General features: G+C 54.3%; 4 protein-coding genes across 4 annotated transcripts; 3 read left to right on the top strand and 1 right to left on the bottom strand.

The window, feature by feature from the left end:
- Positions 1 to 403: 403 nt before the first annotated feature.
- On the bottom strand, positions 404 to 3,613 carry LOC309677987 (uncharacterized protein; the record flags this gene model as incomplete). The annotated part of the gene is made up of 5 exons (XM_082490898.1): positions 404 to 642; positions 924 to 966; positions 1,362 to 1,563; positions 1,688 to 2,038; positions 3,373 to 3,613. The coding sequence occupies 5 exons, from the start codon at positions 3,611 to 3,613 to the stop codon at positions 514 to 516; spliced, it is 966 nt and encodes a 321-aa protein (XP_082347024.1). The 3' UTR covers positions 404 to 513.
- Positions 3,614 to 4,075: 462 nt separating this feature from the next.
- Positions 4,076 to 6,382, top strand: LOC309678300 (tyrosine-protein phosphatase non-receptor type substrate 1-like). The gene is made up of 5 exons (XM_082491295.1): positions 4,076 to 4,190; positions 4,531 to 4,881; positions 5,122 to 5,436; positions 5,571 to 5,921; positions 6,017 to 6,382. Exons 1-5 carry the CDS (start codon positions 4,124 to 4,126, stop codon positions 6,118 to 6,120), a joined length of 1,188 nt encoding a protein of 395 aa, XP_082347421.1. The 5' UTR covers positions 4,076 to 4,123; the 3' UTR covers positions 6,121 to 6,382.
- A 347-nt stretch (positions 6,383 to 6,729) lies between these two features.
- Positions 6,730 to 8,263, top strand: LOC309678270 (tyrosine-protein phosphatase non-receptor type substrate 1-like). The gene is made up of 3 exons (XM_082491257.1): positions 6,730 to 6,988; positions 7,329 to 7,679; positions 8,034 to 8,263. The coding sequence occupies exons 1-3, from the start codon at positions 6,751 to 6,753 to the stop codon at positions 8,138 to 8,140; spliced, it is 696 nt and encodes a 231-aa protein (XP_082347383.1). The 5' UTR covers positions 6,730 to 6,750; the 3' UTR covers positions 8,141 to 8,263.
- Positions 8,264 to 8,530: 267 nt separating this feature from the next.
- On the top strand, positions 8,531 to 15,489 carry NSFL1C (NSFL1 cofactor). The gene is made up of 9 exons (XM_082491225.1): positions 8,531 to 8,634; positions 9,521 to 9,618; positions 10,288 to 10,362; positions 11,447 to 11,612; positions 11,954 to 12,046; positions 12,683 to 12,792; positions 13,229 to 13,366; positions 13,885 to 14,049; positions 15,112 to 15,489. Exons 1-9 carry the CDS (start codon positions 8,533 to 8,535, stop codon positions 15,272 to 15,274), a joined length of 1,110 nt encoding a protein of 369 aa, XP_082347351.1. The 5' UTR covers positions 8,531 to 8,532; the 3' UTR covers positions 15,275 to 15,489.
- Positions 15,490 to 20,292: the final 4,803 nt, after the last annotated feature.

The raw sequence follows: 20,292 nt of genomic DNA, 5'->3' as shown, positions 1-20,292 counted from the left end.
GCTCTTGCTCTGAACACAGCGGGATGGGATGGGATGGGATGGGATGGGATGGGATGGGATGGGATGGGATGGGATGGGATGGCTGTTTGCTGGCCTTAATGAGGATAGGCACGGCATGGTGACAACACAAATTATGAACGTGCTGAGGTGGGAAAGTGCCGGTGGTGGCCTGTGCTGGTGGAGACAGGCGTACGAGAACTCCTGGAGCAACCGGCACCGCACGGCTCGCACAAGGCAGATGTGCTCAGCTCCATGGCCTGATGCTGTGCTTGAAGACTGGGTCCTGGGAGAGCTGCTACCAAGCCCTGGTACAGCAGGTCCAAACCTGAGCCTCATCTTACTCTGTGTGGCCACCAAGACAGGAACAAATGAGGGAAACTTTGCTGAGGACGACAAACTCGGACCGGGGTGAGCCATGCAAACACACGCACTTCTTTATTGTGCCCTGCAGAAATGTCCCTGCTGTCTCCCCCAAAAAGGGCTCTTCGGCCTTGCAGGCTGCAGTGTCACACATCACTTGGCAGCCACCCTGACGCTGGCGTACTCGGAGCAGGCTGCGACGGGGCTCCTGGTGTGCCGCGGGGCCGCGGACAGGGGCTGGAGATCAGCGTAGTGGATGTGGTTGTCCTCCTTGCTGCTTTGCTGCAGAAGCGCACACAGATGGTTAATGCTGTCACAAGTTCAATCTTGCAAAAATAACCCTAAAGGCAGGTTCACGCTGGGACGGCGGGGCCACGGCTGCACAGGTGGCCCCACGCTGTGATGCGGAGCGCGCCAGGACCGCGTGCAGGCGGCTGCTGCTCACCCAGTGCCCACGCCGGCCCCAGAGCCTTGCAGAGTCCCTGCAAGCTGGGGCATCGTCACAGGATGCTCTTCCCCATATTCACAGCTCACTCTTCCCCGTATTCACGGCTCACTCTTACCTGCCTGGGCAGATGTGAGGTCTCTGTGTCCAGGACTTCGCTGCTGGGGGAAAGGACGGCCATTAGAGCTAAAGGAAGCTCAGTCCCCTCCCCACCCCGCTCAGCACAGCGCTCAATTCCCCTTCCAAATTTTAGCCAGGTTCTGCAGCATGTGGCCTCACATGACACCCATGCTGAAGGCAGAGGAGGGAGCACATGCTGTCTGCGTGCCCGGGCCAGGCTCAGACACCGCGGTGAGGGGCTGCAGGGAGCTCCCTGGCGCCGGGTGCTCCCTGCTACACACTCCTGTGAAACGCAGAGAGAAGCGATGCAGTGCAGGAATGCGTCTGTTAGTAAAGGACCTTTTCTGGGGAAAATCACTGCTCCAGAGGATAAGGCAGGTAGATAAGGTTGTTCACTAATCTTGGGGTGCAGAAGGAAGAGGTGACGGGTACGAACCTGCGGGTGCTGGGGGTCCCTGCACAGCACCGCAGAGGGATGGGTGAGAAGCTGCCCATGGCTGCCGGACCGGCCAGGCACTGGCTCTCTGCCTCGCCTCTGCGCTTCCTCCTGTACATGTAAAGGGCGATGAAGAGGCCGAGGAGGAGGAGGAAGCAGAGCACTACAGCTGCAGCCACCATGCTGGGAACCAGGGTTGTCTCTGTGGAGATAGAAGGCGGAACGGGGAGAGCGTGGTGGGTGCAGGGCAGTGTGGGACCCCGCTGCGGGCAAGGTGGGGGCCGTGGGATGGTGTCCCTGGGAATGTCCCGCTGAGCTGCACTCACCATGTACGCACACCTCCGTGCCCTTTCCATGCCGAAACACCTCATCACCGAACACTGATTTGCTGAACTTTACACAGTAATAGGTGCCGGCGTCCGTGGGTTGAACATCCCTGATGTGGATGGTGAAGTCTGTGTCAGACTCATTCACTGCCCTCGTCACGCGGGGGAAGGAGCCCGTCTGCTCATAGACGGTCTGGTTCCCACTGCCCCAGCCCTTCAGCCACTTCACGGGGCCAGGGGGACTGCCACTGGACGTGGTGCAGGTCAGGCTGAGCGTCTTCCCCACTGCCACCGACACCGTGTCTTGGGGTTGCTGCAGCTCGAAGCCCCGACCCACCTGGGCACCCGCACCTGAGCACAGGGACAGGAGGGTTTGGTGCTGAGCGACAGAGCGAGGCGAGGGCTCGCTCCACTCACCCCAAGCAGTGCGAGCAGAGCTGCCCCAGCCCCCGGTTTGCAGCAGCTCAGCTGAGAAATATCCCTGGATATGGCAGAGACAAAGCGCAGGCACCGAGCGTGGCAGAAGCCAGGGTAAAAAATGAACAAGGGGCAAATTTACATCCCCTGTCGTGCGGTTATCAGGAGGCGCTGCGGGTGCTTGGAAGCCAGAGAGGTACAGAGGGAGCCAAGGGGAATTCCTGGCAGGAAAAACGCCCGAGTGCTGTTAAACATTAACGCCCCGCTCTGTACAACAGGAGCCAGGATTATGGGGGCTCAGTGAGGAAGCGGGGTTCACAGCCTGGGGCTGTGCGCAGCCGCCCAGGAGCCGGCTTAGAGCAGGGATGTGCAGCCCCGGAGAGGAGCTCAGCCCCTAAAACCCCCCTGCCCCCAAATTCCTTTGCCCAAAGCCCCCCCCTGCTTACCTTCGGCAACGGCTCAGCGGGGGTCGGCTCTACAAACCCCGGCGCTCGGGGCTGCGCACCCGGGGCTCTAAATCCCAGGGCTCGGGTCTGCAAACCCCGGGGCTCGGCTCTGCAAACCCCGGGGCTGGGGGCTGTAAAACCCGGGGCTGGGGGCTGTAAAACCCGGGGCTCGGCTCTGCGGACCCCGGCGCTCGGGGCTGCGCACCCGGGGCTATAAATCCCGGGGCTCGGGTCTGCAAATCCCGGGGCTGTAAATCCCAGGGCTCGGGTCTGCAAACCCCGGGGCTGGGGGCTGTAAAACCCGGGGCTCGGCTCTACAAACCCCGGCGCTCGGGGCTGCGCACCCGGGGCTATAAATCCCGGGGCTCGGGTCTGCAAACCCCGGGGCTCTAAATCCCAGGGCTCGGGTCTGCAAACCCCGGGGCTGGGGGCTGCAAACCCCGGGGCTGGGGACTGCAAACCCCGGGGCTGGGGGCTGTAAATCCCGCGGCTGGGGGCTGTAAACCCCGGGGCTCGGCTCTGCGGACCCCGGCGCTCGGCGCTGCGCATCCCGCCCGCCTTTCCCCCGACATCCCCGCGCAGCCCAAAAAGGTGGTCGGAGGAGGACCCCCCCCCCCCCATCCGGTGTTTATCTCCGCCGGCCTGCTCGCGTTAGCGATCTGCTGCGGCGGCCGGGCCTCCGTCCCGTCCCATCCCGTTCCCCCTCCCCCCCCCCGTCCCCGTCCCGGGGCAGCAGCCGCCAGCGGGGCAGCGAAGCGGGAGAACCGACGGGGGGCTGCCGCCGCCGCCGCCGCCGCCGCCGCCGCCCCGCTCCGGACTCACCCGAGAGCGGCAGCGGGAAGAGGCTGAGCTGCCCGAGCAGGAGCTGAGCGGCCGCGGCCGCACGCCAAGCCATGGGCACTGCCCGAGCTCGGGACTCCGGCTGCGGGAGAAAGGAAAGGAGAAGCTGCACAGGAAATGGAGGCGAGAGGGAGAGTCGGCTGTTAACGCTTGTGGTGCCTGCCCCGGGGGCGGGCGGGCGGCGGGCAGCGCTCGACCGGGCTTCGTCCCCGAAGGGCATCATCGTCCGCGGGCCAAGAGCCGCCCGAACCCGAGGGGCTGCGCTGGGAACGGGGCGGGAGAGCGGCTCTGCCCCCCAACCAGTTCGGCTGGGTGCAGGGGTGCTCCGGCGAAGCCCCGGGGTGGGTTTTGCATCACCTGCCCATCGGAGACGCCAGCCCATCGTGCCCCCAACCTGCTGGCGAGGGCTGGGTGTCCCCCCCCGGCGTGCCAAGCCGGGGGCTGGCCACATGTAGCGGGATGGATCAGGGCCTCTCTCTCTGGCTGCCCATTGCTGGTGGCCGTGGCACACATCCGCAGGGAGAGCGGGACCGACATCGCCAGCAAGGACCAGCCTTGTGACATGAGACGGCATCAACACTCTGGGAACGAGCTGGGATTTGTGCAAGCAGTTCTTGGAGGAACTTGGCCGGTGGTGAGCCCCTTCCTTCCCCTTCGCCAGGGGAGAGACCAGCGCCCTGCTGAACTGAGCCGAGCTGAGCCGAGCCGTGGGGAGCGGGACGTGGGAATCACCATGGCGTGGGCAACACGCGCGCTGCCTCTCGCCTGCCTGATGCTGCTCGTGCTCCGGAGAGCCCCGGGTGAGTGGGGGCCCCACACAGCCCCAGCGCCTTTCCCCCGGCACCCTCCCCAGCACCGCTGGCACAGCGGTCCTTCCCTGTGCCCGTGGGTATCTGGGGCCCTTCTCTCGCTGCCTCCCTTCCAACGTGCTTCCATCACCAGCCAGAGTTTTAGTCCAGCACATCCTGGGGACCCCCCTCCCCCTTCCCGTAGTCCCCAGCAGTGCTGGCTGCCACAGGGGGTGAGGAATGCGAATGTCCCCTGCTCTGGGATCGGGGCTGGGGGTCTGGTGATGCCCCGTGCTGTCCCCTGGCTCCAGGGCCCCCCGTCATCCCCAAACCCTCCTGTCCCTGTGCTCAGGTGCGGGTGCCCAGGTGGGTCAGGGCTTCGAGCTGCACCAGCCCCAGGACAACGTGTCGGTGACAGCGGGGGAGACGCTCACCCTGACCTGCACCATATCCAGTGGCAGTCCCCCTGGCCCCGTGAAGTGGCTGAAGGCCTGGGGCAGTGGGAACCAGACTGTCTATGAGCAGACAGGCTCCTTCCCCCGCGTGACGAGGGCATCGGATGGGTCCAACACAGACTTCATCATCCACATCAGGGACATTCAACCCGCGGACGCCGGCACCTATTACTGCGTGAAGTTCACCAAAACGGTGTTGGGTGATGAGGTGTTTCGGCGTGGAAAGGGCACGGAGGTGTCTGTATACGGTGAGTGGGGCTCCCGGATCAGCTCCCGGTGGGAACCGGCACAGCCCAGCCCAGCGCGGTGGGCTCTGCTCGGGGCGAGAGGGGACGGGGAAGGGGCTCAGGGGCCCGTTCCAGGAGGGGGTCCCACGGGCCGTCCCCAGGCGCATCCATGCCACCCGTGGGAGACCCCTCTCCCTGCAGCCCCGGGGCCGGGCGGGGGTGGCACAGCCCGTTGTGACGGCCCCACACTTCTCCCCACAGTCAAACCCACCGCCCCGGTCGTGTCAGGGCCCCGTCGCAGAGTGGGGCCGGGGCAGTCGGTGCCTTTCACCTGCACGGCCGGAGGGTTCTTCCCTGGAGACATCAGGGTGAAATGGTTCAAGGACAGGACCCCGATCTCGGCTCAGCAGCCCCAGATCACCCCTGGGCAGACGAAATCCTCCTACGACATGTCCAGCACCGTGATGATAACACTGGAGGTGAACGACGTCCACTCGCAGCTCATCTGTGAGGTGCAGCACCCCACGGTGACGGCCCCGCTGAGGGGGACGTACCGGCTCAGCCAAACCCTGCGAGGTGAGGGCTGGGGGGACACCGGTGCTCGGGGTGTCCAGCTCCTGTGGGGCTGGGGGTCCCAGGGCAGGGACAGGGCACCCCGTTGGCAGCAGAGCCTTGGGACACCAGGCACCAGGCACTGCCTCTCTTCCCAGTTTCCCCCAGTGTCCGTGTGGTCGCTGACCCGCCAAGCCCTGTTGAGGCGAACAAGACCGTGAACTTCACCTGCAACGTGAAGGATTTTTACCCAGGAGTCGTGGCTGTCACCTGGCTGGAGAACGGGACAGAGATGAACGTGGAGCACATCTCCCGGCTGATGGAGACCGGCCAGGGCTTGTTTAACCTGAGTAGCGTGGTGGAGATCAAAGCAGTGGAGGAGAAGAACAAGTCGGTGTTCACCTGCCGTGTGGTGCATGATTCCCAGGCCCCCATCGAGAGGATGGCCACCCTGTGGATCACTGCCCCAGCCAGGGACGGAATGAGTGATGCATCCCAGACAAATAACGGTGCGTGAGAGTCGCTGGGTCCCTGCGGCAGCAGGGAGTTGCGGGATTCCTATCCATGAGCCCCAGCCGCTCATGTCGCCTTGACCCCTCTGCAGGTTTGAACCTCTTGTTCAGCCCTGGCTTGTGGCTTGGCATCCTGCTGGAGAAGGGTCTCCTTGGTGGTCTCCTCATCTTTCTCTTCAAGCGCACGAGGGCCTGAGGAGGGAAACACCAGGGCAGCCACCGTTTCCTCCTCCGTGTTGGCCCCCCGGTTCCTTGAGTTGTGGTGCTGGGTGTCTGTCTGGGGGCCTGGCTGCCTCCAGCTTTGTCCTCTGTAGCTGGAAATAAAGGTGCTGGGATGCACAAGCTGCCCTGGGCTGATCTGTGCCGCTGTTCCCGGGACCCCAGCTCTGCCCGCAGCCCATGATGCAGACCCCAGTCTCTGCGGTACCCCCAGTCCCTGCAGCTCCTGCTGCACCTTATCCTTTGCAGCCCAAAAAGGTGGTTGGAGGAGGAAACACCCCCCCATCTGGTGTTTATCTCTGCCTGCCTGCTTGCGTTAACAACCTGCTGCGGTGACCGGCCTCTGCCCCCCTCCCCAACCCTTCCGGGGCAGCAGCCGCCAGCAGGGCAGGGAAGCGGGAGAACTTGCTGGGGGCTGCCACCGCCACCGCCCCGCTCCAGACTCACCTGAGAGCGGCAGCGGGAAGAGGCTGAGCTGCCCGAGCAGGAGCCGAGCCGACACAACCCCTCTCTCTGGCTGCCCATTGCTGGTGGCCATGGCCACAGCTGTGGCACACGTTCGTGGCGAGAGCGGGACTGACATCACCAGCAAGGACCACCTCGTGACATGAGACAGCATCAACACTACGGGAACCAGCTGGGACTTGTGCAAGGGGTCCATGGAGGAACTTGGCCGGTGGTGAGCCCCTTCCTTCCCCTTCGCCAGGGGAGAGACCAGCGCCCTGCTGAACTGAGCCGAGCTGAGCCGAGCCGTGGGGAGCGGGACGTGGGAATCACCATGGCGTGGGCAACACGCGCGCTGCCTCTCGCCTGCCTGATGCTGCTCGTGCTCCGGAGAGCCCCGGGTGAGTGGGGGCCCCACACAGCCCCAGCGCCTTTCCCCCGGCACCCTCCCCAGCACCGCTGGCACAGCGGTCCTTCCCTGTGCCCGTGGGTATCTGGGGCCCTTCTCTCGCTGCCTCCCTTCCAACGTGCTTCCATCACCAGCCAGAGTTTTAGTCCAGCACATCCTGGGGACCCCCCTCCCCCTTCCCGTAGTCCCCAGCAGTGCTGGCTGCCACAGGGGGTGAGGAATGCGAATGTCCCCTGCTCTGGGATCGGGGCTGGGGGTCTGGTGATGCCCCGTGCTGTCCCCTGGCTCCAGGGCCCCCCGTCATCCCCAAACCCTCCTGTCCCTGTGCTCAGGTGCGGGTGCCCAGGTGGGTCGGGGCTTCGAGCTGCAGCAGCCCCAGGACAAGGTGTTTGTGACAGCGGGGGAGACGCTCACCCTGACCTGCACCACGACCCCAGGCAAACCCCTTGGCCCCGTGAAGTGGCTGAAGGGCTGGGGCAGTGGGAACCAGACCGTCTATGAGCAGACGGGCTCCTTCCCCCGCGTGACGAGGGCATCGGATGGGTCCAACACAGACTTCACCATCCACATCAGGGATGTTCAACCCGCGGACGCTGGCACCTATTACTGTGTGAAGTTCATCAAAATGGTCTTCAGCGATGAGGTGTTTCGGCGTGGAAAGGGCACGGAGGTGTCTGTATACGGTGAGGGGGGCTCCCGGATCAGCTCCTGGTGGGAACCAGCCCTGCCGGGCACAGCCCAGCCCAGCGCGGTGGGCTCTGCTCGGGGCGAGAGGGGATGGGGAAGGAGGGGGTCCCATGGGCCGTCCCCAGGCGCATCCGTGCCACCCGTGGGAGACCCCTCTCCCTGCAGCCCCGGGGCCGGGCGGGGGTGGCACAGCCCGTTCTGATGGCCCCACACTTCTTCCCAGTCAAACCCACTGCCCCGGTCATGTCGGGTCCCCGTCGCAGTGTGGGGCAGGGGCAATTGGTGCCTTTCACCTGCACAGCCGGAGGGTTCTTCCCTGGAGACACACTCACATCCCCTTGTCCCCACAGAATGTGTGAGCCTCCTGTCCAACCCCGGCTTGTGGCTTGGCATCCTGCTGGAGAAGGGGCTCCTCGGTGGTCTCCTCGTCTTCATCTTCAAGCGTGGGAGGGCCTGAGGAGGGAAACACCAGGGCAGCCGCTGCATCCTGCTTCGTGTCAGCCCACGGTTCGTCGGGTCATGGCGCCAGGAGCGGGTCCCGGGACTCACGCCGCCAGCTTTGTCGCGTGTACCTGGAAATAAAGGGGCTGCGATACACAAACTGCCTTACGGCTTAACGCTGCGCACCCCGGGGCTCGGCTCTGCACACCCGGTGCTCGGCGCTGCGCAACCGGTGCTCGGCGCTGCGCACCGCCGGGCCGCCAGGGGTCGCTGTTCACAGCGCAGGGCGGTGCGCGTCGCTCTGGATTGTTTCCGCCCGGCGGGGTTTGGCGGCGCACACGGGGCGGGGCGCGGCGGGGCGGGGTCGGCGCGGGGCCCGGCGGGGTTTGAGCGCTGCACCGCGGTAAGATGGCGGACAGGGAGGAGGCGTTGAGGGAGTTTGTGGCCGTGACCGGCGTTGAGGAGGAGCGAGCGCGCTTCTTCTTGGAGTCCGCCGGCTGGGACCTCCAGGTAGCCCCGTCGTCGCCTCGCTTCCCTCTGCCTTCCCCCCTCGCCGGCTCGGCCCGCTGAGGGCGGCCTGGCGGCGGGGGCGCGGCCGAGGTCGGCGCCGGCGCCGGGCGGGGGCCGCGGCCTCGGAGGGCGGCGCGGTGGCGGAGGGGGCAGCGCTGGGCCCGGAGCTCGGTCTCCCGCAGGCTGAGGCCTCGCTCGGCGGCCGTCGCCGTGCCGAGAGGGTCGGGCTGAGGCGGCGCCGCGGGTGCGGGGGCTGGCTGGGGCTGGGGCTGGGGCTGGGGCCGGAGCCGGAGCCGGAGCCGGAGCCGGAGCCCGTCCCGCTTCTCTCGTTAATTTGAACATAGCTAATGTTCAAATTGACGGCGAGGAAGCGGGGGGTGTCGGGTTTTGCCGGTATTGCGTAGGTTTTCCTTGAACGCTCGCAAGGCTGTCCATACTGCTAGCAGCAGCCCCTGCACCCCCGAATCAAGGGGGCAATCGGCCACTGCTCTGACCCGCTCCTGTCTCCCATCCCCCTCAAACCATCTGCCTGTGTTTAATTAACTCCCAGTCTACTCACGGGTGTCACAAAAGCAGCTGTTTCAGAAGAGTAATCTTAGCATAACCCCTGTAGAAATATTGCAGAATAAAGGCCTCCCGTTGGGGAAGTTGCTCTGGTGTACCTGTAGTGGTGAATGTCCTACAAAGCCAAACATTAGAAGTTGGCAATGCTTTGTCTTTGCTACGATCTCCAAATGGCGAAATTACATGAAATGTCTTTAGTGTTGACGTGCCTTAAGTAGTCCAACATGACATAAGCTTCAGCTATGTTATTTGTGTGTGTTTTTTCCACTGTTCTGGAATGTTTGCTCTCATCCTGAAAAGCTCCTGCGATGTTCCTTTCCAGATTGCGCTTGCCAGTTTCTATGAGGATGGGGGTGATGAGGACATTCTGACTCTTCCCCAGCCGACTCCCAGCTCTATATCCAGAGGCACTGCAGCCAGGTGAGGAAGGAGCTTCAGCTCAGGCCAATCTGTTTATCGGCAGCTTGTAAATCTGACAATGAAAACTATTTATGTAAAAACACAAGCTCCGTCTAAAGCATTTATATATATTAATTTTCAGGAGAAATAGCTCTTTGTTCAGATCTATTTCTCCCCGTTTGCCTTTCTAGAAATTGTTAAAACCTCAGCATTTATACATCACAAGCATAGATGTTATTGCACAACTAATCCAAAGATCAGTTAGGGCAACTTGCTTCACTGCTCAGGAAAAACTTGATTTGTCTTTTGAGGGTAGAAGGCAATTGATTGGTAATGCCTTTGTTGGTGCAGATTGTATCTCCACAGGAAAAATATTTTCTAATTTTGTGTGACACCTAGTCTGATCAAGTTGAGCATTTTACCAAAGAAGTTAATTTTGCCGTACCAAATCCCTGTGCAGTAGGGAAATACTATCCAGTTTTAAAGAAAAGGAGTTACTGGTGTAGTTGGCAGAGAGATCCAAGAGTTTGATTAACCACTTGGTTACACCACTGCTGACCTCTCATTTCATAGAGTAATGAATCAGATCCTTAAAGTAGAACAGGGTCAGCCTAACTGCGGCGTTCAGGAGCTTTTGCTTATGTTGTTGAAATGTGTCATGAGGCTGACGTACTTCTCTGACTTTTGCAGTGACCATAGAGTAACATCATTTAGAGACCTTGTTCATGCACAGGAGGACGATGATGAAGAGGAGGAGGGACAGCGGTAAGTTTTCAGTTAAAGACTTAAAACCTGTGTGTTTATCCCTGCCACTTTTGTGACGGCTGGCCACTTGTGTACAGTTTTGGTTTGGTTCGTTTTGTTTGGTTTTTTTTTTTTTTTTTCAAAAGAGCAGATTTAAGTTGAGATGAAATTCCTGTTGTGAAAAATCTGAGGTTTGACATGGAAAGGTTGGTCAGTACAAAGTCTGTGCACAAGCATGTGTTCAGCAAAGTTGTATAAACATCAGTTTTCACCGCTGAATTAAGGTAGGATGTGGAAGCCCTGGGTTAAGAATAGAAAAAAGCCCAGATCATCATTTGTGTCTGTAGAGAACGGAAATGTGGGAATAATGCAGGGATTGTTTTTCTTTCTGCTTGGGGTTTTGGGGTTGGTTTTGGTTGGGGTTTTGAGGTTTTGTGTTTGTTTTTAAGCAAGTAGTACTTACTGCTGTAAGTAGTTAAATACCCTTAAGGTTATCAGGCAAGGTAAATTGAATGGAACTGATGGCTCAGTTTAGGTAGGCTGTGTGGTTTTCTGCAAACAGATGTGAGCTTGCTCTGTATGTTTTACAAGCCATCTGGAAGCTAATAAAACAAATCTTCCATAAGTGCTTAATTGCACTTCACTGCATTCATTGCTTCTAGTTCAGATCCATCCTGTGTGTGGTGATCTTTCAGTGTAGCATGAGCGTGTGCCTTCCCTCAAAATACCAGTTAGATGTTGCCCATCTTCCATCTGACAGGCCAGAGATTTGCTGGAAGTCTTGTTGAGCTTAGTAATATAGCTGGTATTAGCATTTGAAACTGAGCCATGTCCGTCTGGGCTGTTTCTCTTGCTAGGTCTGAGACAGTTATTATCACTTTATTGTTATTGATCAATGGATAATTTTACAGTAACTGACATAAAAAGAAAGTCTCTGCAGTACAGGAACATGTAAGTGGCTATAGTAGGTAGCAGCTAATATTTGTAGATCCAAGCTGTACAAAAATGAACTGAACCCTGGTATAAAACTGCTGGGTCCTGTCACATGTGTCTCCTGGAGAAGCAGCGGTCTAGTCTTACCCAGAAGCTGTGTGCTTTCTCTTAGGTTTTATGCCGGCGGCTCAGAGAGAAGTGGACAGCAGATCGTTGGTCCTCCAAGGAAGAAGAGTCCCAATGAGCTGGTGGAGGATCTGTTCAAAGGAGCAAAGGAGCATGGTGCGGTGGCAGTTGATCGGACAGCCAAGAGTGGTGGCGAGACTAGCAAGCCTAAAGTGAGGAGTGATGAGTTCTTCCTTCTGTTCCCCGTTTCAGTTAAAGCTCCCACCATGACAGCTGTTTAGTACTGTGGAGTCCTGGAATTATCTTAAAAGGACAACTGAGTCTGGACTGCTCTCTTAGTGCAGCTCCAATTCGTGTGTCACAGTGGCAAGAGAAGACACTTTCTTGTGCCATATTTATTAACTTGTTCAAGCTGGTGACTGTGCCTGAAGGACAATCGTGCTGATGCCACGAATCCCCCCTGTTCATCCATAACGATGTTGGGGAAAGGGAAGCAAGCTGTCTTGGGTTCATGTCATTCTATAACCTCTTTGCCTGCCCCTCTCTCTTGCAGCCTTTCGCAGGGGGAGGCTATCGCCTCGGGGCTACTCCAGAGGAGGAGTCTGCTTACGTGGCAGGAGAGAGGAGACAGAACTCTGCTCAGGATGTGAGTATCTCTCTGTTCTGTTTTGTAGATGTCACCTGAGGGATTTCTCTGCTATAGCTACACAGCTTGCAAGCCCAGAGAGTTGTAAAGCTTGATAGAAATTCAAGAGGACAGAAGTATGGTAAATCCTGCTTCTCATGGGATTTCTGATTAGAAAATAGTAGATGCTTGGATCTTGGGTAAGCGGTTTTCTGATGAACTTTTGATTAAGAATCTGAGTGTTCCTTAGAAATGCACATTGTGAAAAATAGTGAGCAAAGAGCCCTGGGTGATTAATTGCTTATTATCCATTGAGGGGATGTGGAGCTAACAGCATCAATGCAGGATTCTCTTGTGCTTGGTTTGTGATCAAATACACATCTAGGCAGTGGTGGGAGTTTGGTTTCAGGTTCTCACCTAGCACACTCGACTCTTCAACCATATTTATCAAAAACGGGTTTGTGGTGCCACCTTCTAGGAGTTGATGCATGACCGTTACATAGCCAGTGCTTTGGGTTTTTCCCTCAACCCAGAAGAACCTGGCTGGAATGTTTTCTGCCTCTTGAAATTCCTCTGCCAGTCTGGAACTTTGTGTCTGGTTATTATACTTACTGAGATGTTTCAGTGAGGCTGATTGTTGTTTGGGGGCTGCTGCAGGTGCATGTTGTACTGAAACTCTGGAAGAGTGGATTCAGTCTGGACAGCGGAGAACTGAGGAGCTACCAGGATCCGTCCAACGCCCAGTTTCTCGATGATATCCGCAGAGGGTATGTAGTGAGAGGGGTGGGAAAGCATAGCTGTTTTCTGAGATGCAAGAATCTGTGGAATCAATGGCATATTTCACCTGAGCTTTCTTATAAGAACTAGCTTCTTAATATGGAACCTATGGGAGGGCAGACTTGAACATTTACTTCAGATAAACGGGAAGTGGCCTTGGTTTGTATGGGGCCTTGAGAGTTTGAAGTGAACAAACAGACTTTCACATTGAGCTGAGGATTTCTGAGGCACCATGTCACTCCAGGTGAGGGCCAGGGAAAAGTAACTTAATTTGTGTCTGTTAGTGGGGAGGTGTGCGTTGCCCTGTTAATTAAGCAAGAACTCGCTGCGATTCCTGAAATTCCAGAGGTCTGTGGCTGGCACTTTTTCTCCACGCTTTCCTGACTTATTTCTTCAGGCAGCTGCCTTAGGACACTCTCTTTGCAGGGAAGTTCCAGCAGAGCTGCGCAGGTTAGCACGGGGCGGACAAGTGAACCTGGATATGGAGGATCACCGCGATGAGGAGTATGTGAAACCTAAAAGTGTCTTCAAAGCTTTTACTGGAGAAGGACAGAAGCTGGGCAGGTGAGAAGACAGCAGTGCTGGTTTGCTGTGTGTGTGATGCGAGAGTCACTTGAGAGTTTTGCTAGATTGAGCCTTTTCATTCATCTTTCTGAAGAAAAGGCACTTGATGCCTGTGGTATGGAAGGTGTTCCTCTAAGAGAGGAAATGAGGTTTACTGGCATGTACTATGAGATGGCTCAGCCTTTCCGTGGCAGGAGGCGGAGCCCAAACTAGGGAACCACCACAGCTTGTCATGTAAAAGCAGCGTTTCCAAATTACACCGCTCCTGTTCCTGTGGGTGTGTGAAGACCCGTGGTGTGGTGCTCCAAAGGGACATGGTAGAGGTGAAGTTCCAGACAAGTGCCTGCTGGCTAGCTGACTCCTAAATTCTCGCTTCCCAACTTGCATTGGTGTCTCTTGACTGGGAACCCTGGTAATTGGGGCAGCAGGTGTTAAGCTCATTGCCTGACTCCTGGCACCCTGCAACCAGGTGAGTTGTTTGGTTTTTAACAGCTTGTCGTGTGTCTTCCTGTTCTCAGCACTGCGCCCCAGGTGATGGGCACTAGCTCGCCAGCCCAGCAGGCAGAGAACGAAGCCAAAGCCAGTTCTGCCATCGCTATTGATGAGTCAGAGCCCATCACCAACATCCAAATCCGGCTTGCTGATGGTGGGCGACTGGTCCAGAAGTTTAACCACAATCACAGGTACAAATGCAACGGGAAACACAGGTTGCTAACTGGGAAGGCCTGGATGACACTGCAGACTGTGCACAGATGGAGCAGATGTTAAAATCCTGGGTAGCCTGCTAAAGGGAGCTCTGGGGATCCTTCTGTATAGGTGAATAGGAATAAAATTACTGTGGGGTTTTAAGTCATTAAACAGTCATTAACTGTTGGAAGGATAGGATTTCCTTTCCAAATAGTGATGGATTATAGCCAGTGATAGTGCACCTGAAAGTGTCAGTATTACCAGCAAGTATTATTCCTTGATGTCACCTATAAAAAGCTGAATCTCTTCTAAGGGCTTTAGAAGCTGTCAGATAATTAGGAACTTGGTTTCTGACATTCAGTTCAGACTTTTCTATTGGGCTATTCCCTTTGCAGAATGGAGCACCAATTCTGAACAGAACAGCAGTTCGGTTCCCTTGGACGAGCAAAGCTGGCTTTTATACGCTGCTGCTTTGTCAGACTTCTCTCCTGAAGTCCTTCTCACCTACATGATCTCAAAAGAGTGTGGCCATTTGTTGATACTCATTCCTTGAGTTTCTATATGAGAATCAAGCATGGTGCAAAAAACTACAAAAACCTTCTTCTGTGATAGGGTTCAGGAAATAGATCCAGTGTTGCTGTTGTGGCTGCTCTTGGGAGTTGAGGTCATCTAGGTTATGCTGTGTGTGACAAGCTCAGTCACTTACAGCAGCTAGTGTCAAGCAATTTGTTAATCTGTTCATCTTGAAGGGTTCAGAAATTTTCAATTTCAAATAGCCACCTGACAACACAGATGTTCCCATTGGGCAGTGTAAAAGAATATTTAGTTATAAATCTTTAGCTTTTAAATCAGCTTGTGTTATTTCACTAAATGGGAGTCTACAGAGGAGTAGATTAAATCAGAATTGTCTGGCTGTGGCCTCTATGGTTAGCTGAAAAACAAGTGCAGCGATTGGAGGGTTGCATGCTCTGGAAAGGTTGAATTTAGGCTGTTGCCATGTGTTTTTACAGAACGTTCAGTAACAGGATCACCCTTGTGTGTTTGATCCCTTTGGACAGGATCCGTGACATCCGGCTCTTCATAGTAGATGCTCGGCCAGCGATGGCTGCCACCAGTTTCGTCCTCATGACCACCTTCCCAAATAAAGAGCTGACTGATGAGAACCAAACCCTGAAGGAAGCCAACCTGCTTAATGCTGTCATTGTTCAGCGGTTAACATAAAGGAACCCACCTCTCGCCACACGCCTGCCTGCAGTGCGCATGTGTCGTCTCGTCCTGTGCGTGCATCTGTGCCATGCAACACAGGTTCACATCTACTCGTAGCTCTGGGTTCTTAGGTCTTGGTTGGACTTTTTTCTCTTTAGTTGCATTTCCCATGTTGGTTTTTTTTTTGTGATGATCAGTGGACTTTAAAATAAATAAACGAAACGAATCCATTTTGAAAGGAGCTGCAGCCTATTGTGCCAGAAATTCTCCCACAAGAGTTCAGTTACCTTTGTGGATTGTGTTACTTGCTCTTTAGAGGGGAGGAAGGTAAGGGGGAAGGGAGCTCCCAGGGAGCAGTTTCTGTCCTCTGCCAATTGACTGCTCATCAGAGTCGTCTTGCTCTTCCCTCTCCTCCAGGGACTGCTGCAAAGTGCTTCCTTTATTTTCGCACATTAAATATAAACTATACAAGAATGGGTGATCTGATTGTCAGGGTAATGGTTACACTGCTGTAAAAGCACTGGAGGGGAAGTCTTTGTGAAACAGCTGTTGCTCAGTGTGGGGAAAACTCCAATGTGTGTGTGCAGGTGCAAGGTTTAACACTCCTCTTGGGCTTTTCCAGAGAGAAAGTCCTGACTTTCCTTCCCTCAGCGGAACTCTTAGGGGCGTTCATTGCAGTACCCACCTGCTCTGCCTGCACTTTCTCCAGCAGTCCAGACTGACTGCAGTTTTGGTTTGCTGTATTGCATTTCTCTGAGAAACTGCTGCTGACTTTTTCTTTCCAAGAAGGTACAAAGGTGAATCAGCTTGAAGTGTCTGAAAAGGCAAACAGGGTCTATCTTACTGGAAAGCAAGTTTTATTTTAAGAGGTGAATTATTGAGATGATGGAAACAGCTCAGGTGGAAAAACTCAAGGCTGTAGTACTCTTTGATTTATTTCCTGTCGTCTGCTGAGGACTGACATAGCTGAACACCTGGAATTCTCCAGCTTTGGTCTGTCCTGTGGTTTGTGTTTTGGGCTCAGGTCTCCATCTCTTTCTTTCCTTTGAACAGAATCCTGCAGGTGAATTCTTTACGCCTAGACATGAGGGACTGGTAGCACTGGTGTAGCGTCACGCATACGAGTTGCCATCTAGCGTTGTGCCACGGCACTTCGGAGCAGAACTCAGAGCTGTGCTGAACCGTGGGCCTCCAGGCACCAGCCGTATCCCTGTGAGAGAGGCTGGATCGCTGCCCTGTGGAGGATTGGAGCATGCTGTATGCTTCCTGCCTTAGTCACACTGGAGCCCTGCGGCTGCTGCGCTGTAAGTCCACCGCCCCTCAGCACTCTGAAGCGTCCAGGTCCTCACCTTGGTGCGAGCAGAGAAGTAGCTCTAGGGACGTGCAGGCTGGGGGAGGGCCAGCAGGTTGGACAGGTTCAGCATGAGAAACTTGCTTGGCTGCCTGTATTAATAATACAAAACTGCAGGAGTAGATGCCAGACCTTAGTAAGGGCATTTTTACAACAGTTTCTCAACTGAGAGCTGAATTAACTTACATTTTTAGTTACTAAATGGATATATAATGTGCATAACAGCAAATTTGTAAATTATTGTGAAAATTACCATTAAAAGCCTGCAAAATAGGAAAACAGTGTTTGACCCTTTCTAATAATGGCTACCATATCTTCTTGTATTTTGGATGATGGGCATATAGATGTCTACACTTACCGCTTTGGGTGGCTCGGCAAGCAGGCTTCCCAGTGCTGCGCTGTTTTCAGCTGAATGAGATCAAAAATCTCAGCATCATTTTAAAAGAGTTTTTCTGACAGGTGAACATGGGGTTTGCCTATCACTTGATGCTGTGTATTATAATCATTTAGTAATCTGTGTGAACCAGTACGGAGATAATTCAGAAAGGGGATTTCCCTCAAAGCTAAATATAGTCACAACTGCCTTCTGGGAAGTCACTCATTTTTAATTGTTCATTGGAGGAGTTCTTGTATCCTGATCTTCACATGTCCCGTTTTGGGGACCTGGGACAACATCCTCTAGAATGCTGGCCAGAATGCGCCCCTAGATCCAGAAAGAAAGTTTATCTCACAGGAGTATGAATTATTTGTCTCCTGCTTCTGCCTTGGTTAGCTGGTGGCATCAGAGGGCTGAGGTGGTGACTAGCTGGCATTTGTGGTCTTTGGCTGGATGAGCTGGAGATATTGATGCCCCCAAATTAAATGAGGGTTGGGAGCTAGACAGCAACTCATCTAGCTGCCGACCCCGAGGATTTTGTCGCACAGATTCTGCTCGCTGATGGGAAGTTTCACATCCAGGTTTCCTACCAGCTCTCTCCTTGCCAGTGAGACGGAAAGGTGCTAAATTCAGAGAGGCTCCAGGCTCGGAAACGCTGCTCTGCCACGAAAAGCCAATTTTCCCCCTGAGCCAGAGGGTGGCAGTGCTGCAGAGAAGCCACTCCACCTCGAAGGCTCCTGCTGAAAAACTGCCGCCTCCTTGCTGCCTGCGGGGACCTGCACCTTGTGCTCTTGGGTGTCTGTGAGACCTTCTGGCATGCCGCTGCCGACTCCTTCTTCCTCTGATTCTTTTCTTGGCTTTTGTTTTCGTAAGTAACGAGCAGTCCTTATCTCCTGGTGACCAGGATCAGCCCTGCCCTGCCGCCAGGCTATCTGAAGTGTGGCCGAGTGGAGCACTGAAGCGGTATCAGTAACCAAGACAGGCGTATCTTCTTCCAAAGTTGACAAAAGAGCCTGTGGAACAAATTGGAAGCAATGTTTCACTATAAAACAAGCTATAAAGCAAAAATGACAGCCAGGCTAATTAACAGGGAAGGGTTAAATTACCAGAACAGGAAAAAGGGGGATGTTGGTGGAAAGACACCTTTATTTTGTAAAGGAAATCACCTTCCTTGTTACTTATGCAGCTCTTTGGTGTTTGACGTGCTCCTGCAGGAAGGTAAATGCTGGTTTCTGATGCTCCTATTGTTTGTGATGGTTGTTAGTGAGTTTATTTGCCTTTCTCTCTAGTAAAATCTTCTTCCTTTATCGTTCCGTTTCTCTGTTCTAACAGAGTCATAGGTTGAGATTGGGCTTTTCTAAAATTGACCTTTACGCCTGCAAAAAAGTGTCTTTTTCTCCTTTTCCCGGAAGAGAAATTTTGCTTTTTTTTCTCTGATCATTCCCTCCACAGGGGAGTCTTGGTGTCTTCCTGGTCTTTCACACACTGATGTTAAGGCAGTGTTCCATGTCTCATGCGAAAACTTGCTTCTTTTTAATTTCTGTATGATAAGATACAGCCCAGCTTTACGACTGTGCTGTCCTAGCTGGGGCTGATGTCTTTGACTGTATCGGAGTATTTGAGTGCTGTATTTTAACAGTTTTCCCTTCCTCAGATGGGTAATTGTAGGACTTCCTTGGATTTTTTTCCTTCATACGCAGTTCATTGTTTCCTCTTCTTCCTTTTCACATGTCTGCGTTACTAAGTTCCTGTGTTTTCTGATAGCATTTTGCACCGTTTCCTGGGAACTTTGCCTCCCCTCTGTAATGCTGCTTTTCCCATGGGTTGTTTTCTGGTCTATGTTTCTTACATGGTCTGGGGTCTGCCTACCTCAGCAGGTTGCGCTACCCCATTTGGTCAAGTAGTTTTTCAGTGGTGTAGGAACATCCAGGTACATAGCACCTTCAGCTGCTTCTTTGGGTAAAAGAACTTTAACAGCATAAAGCAGCTAGCTGCTTGGCTTGTTTTGGCACAAAACTCAGGTGGCTCAGCTGGAAGATAAATGGAAGCAGCAACAAGAGATAGGGAGCAAGAAATCACAGCGGGGACACCTGCAGCTACAAGAGGGTGACGGTAAATTTTGGTCTAACTCCTTTTTTCTTGTTGGCTTCGGTTATACTCAGTTATATTAAATTTAATCTTTGCTCCTCACTGCTGGAAAACAATAAATTTTTCCAGAAGGAGAAAGTGACCTTCATGCCATGGCTGCTTCTTGGGTGGGTCTTCAGCTCCCCAGTGTCTTTATATAGAGGAGTGGTTAAAAGGATGTCAGTCGGCTCCTGAGATGTTCTTCGGAAGTTCAGTCAGGAGGGTTTTCTTTCAAAAGCAGCACTGCTTTACAGATCCTTCACTATCAAAAAAAAAAAAAAAAAAAAAAAAAAAAAAAAAAAAAAAACGGACCTTGATTTGATGTTTCTTCTGAGTCTGTAGTTATAGTGGAAAACTGGCTTGGGGGATTGGTGTCATAGTAAAACAAGATGCTTACGGGTTTCTTCAAAGCCCACCACCACAAGGGGAGGACCTGGGATATCTGCGTTAATCCTTGGGCAGAAGCTGGTGTCTGTTCAGGAGTTTGCTGTTTAGATAAGCCCGTTGAAGGATTGCTAGATTGTGAAAGCAAAACAATGCTACCCCCTTACTGCTTCTAAATGGTCTTGTTTCTATTGGTGAACCCGAATGTTTATAGATGGAGACTGGTAATTTTGAATGACAGATTTAATTAAGCAACAAAGTTGTTTTTCTTACCAGGTTGTGGGTTTCCATTGGCACTTGTATGGTAAACACCTGGCATCATCCAAGGAAGGGTATCTGAGAGTCACTCGAGGCAGAGCTGGGAAGCTGAAGCCTGCGGTTCTCAGCCGTGCCTGCTGCAGGTGGCTTTCCTGGCGACCCAGCTGCATCCCTGATGAAAGAGAAGCCTTTCAGCTCCTCTTGCGCTTTGAGACTCAGAACAGACTTCTGTGAGCTGCATGCTGCTGTACCTGTCCTTCAGGCACAGCAGCGATGAACGTGCGCATCAGTGCTCTGCCTGGTGTGAAGGGAATTAGCCATCGCGCACACACTCGCTGAATCACACAGAGCTGGATCTCCTCACCTACAGCCCTTGTTAATGAGGTGTGATCACCCTGCCAGCTTTCGTGGTGTGTTTTATGCAGTTTCACTTTACTTTATGAAGGAAAAAAAGCCTAAAGGTAGTTGATGTCTGCTGGGACTTCAGCTGCAAGTCTCCTTGCTCTGGTAAATAATGCATGTGCTGTACCACGTGGC

Source organism: Vanellus vanellus (genome assembly GCF_965231255.1).
Source record: "Vanellus vanellus genome assembly, chromosome: 15".
In the NCBI taxonomy this organism is placed as follows: Eukaryota; Metazoa; Chordata; class Aves; order Charadriiformes; family Charadriidae; genus Vanellus; species Vanellus vanellus.
Note: the sequence above shows the minus strand (reverse complement) of the source record. Positions and strands in the feature narration are given on the sequence as shown.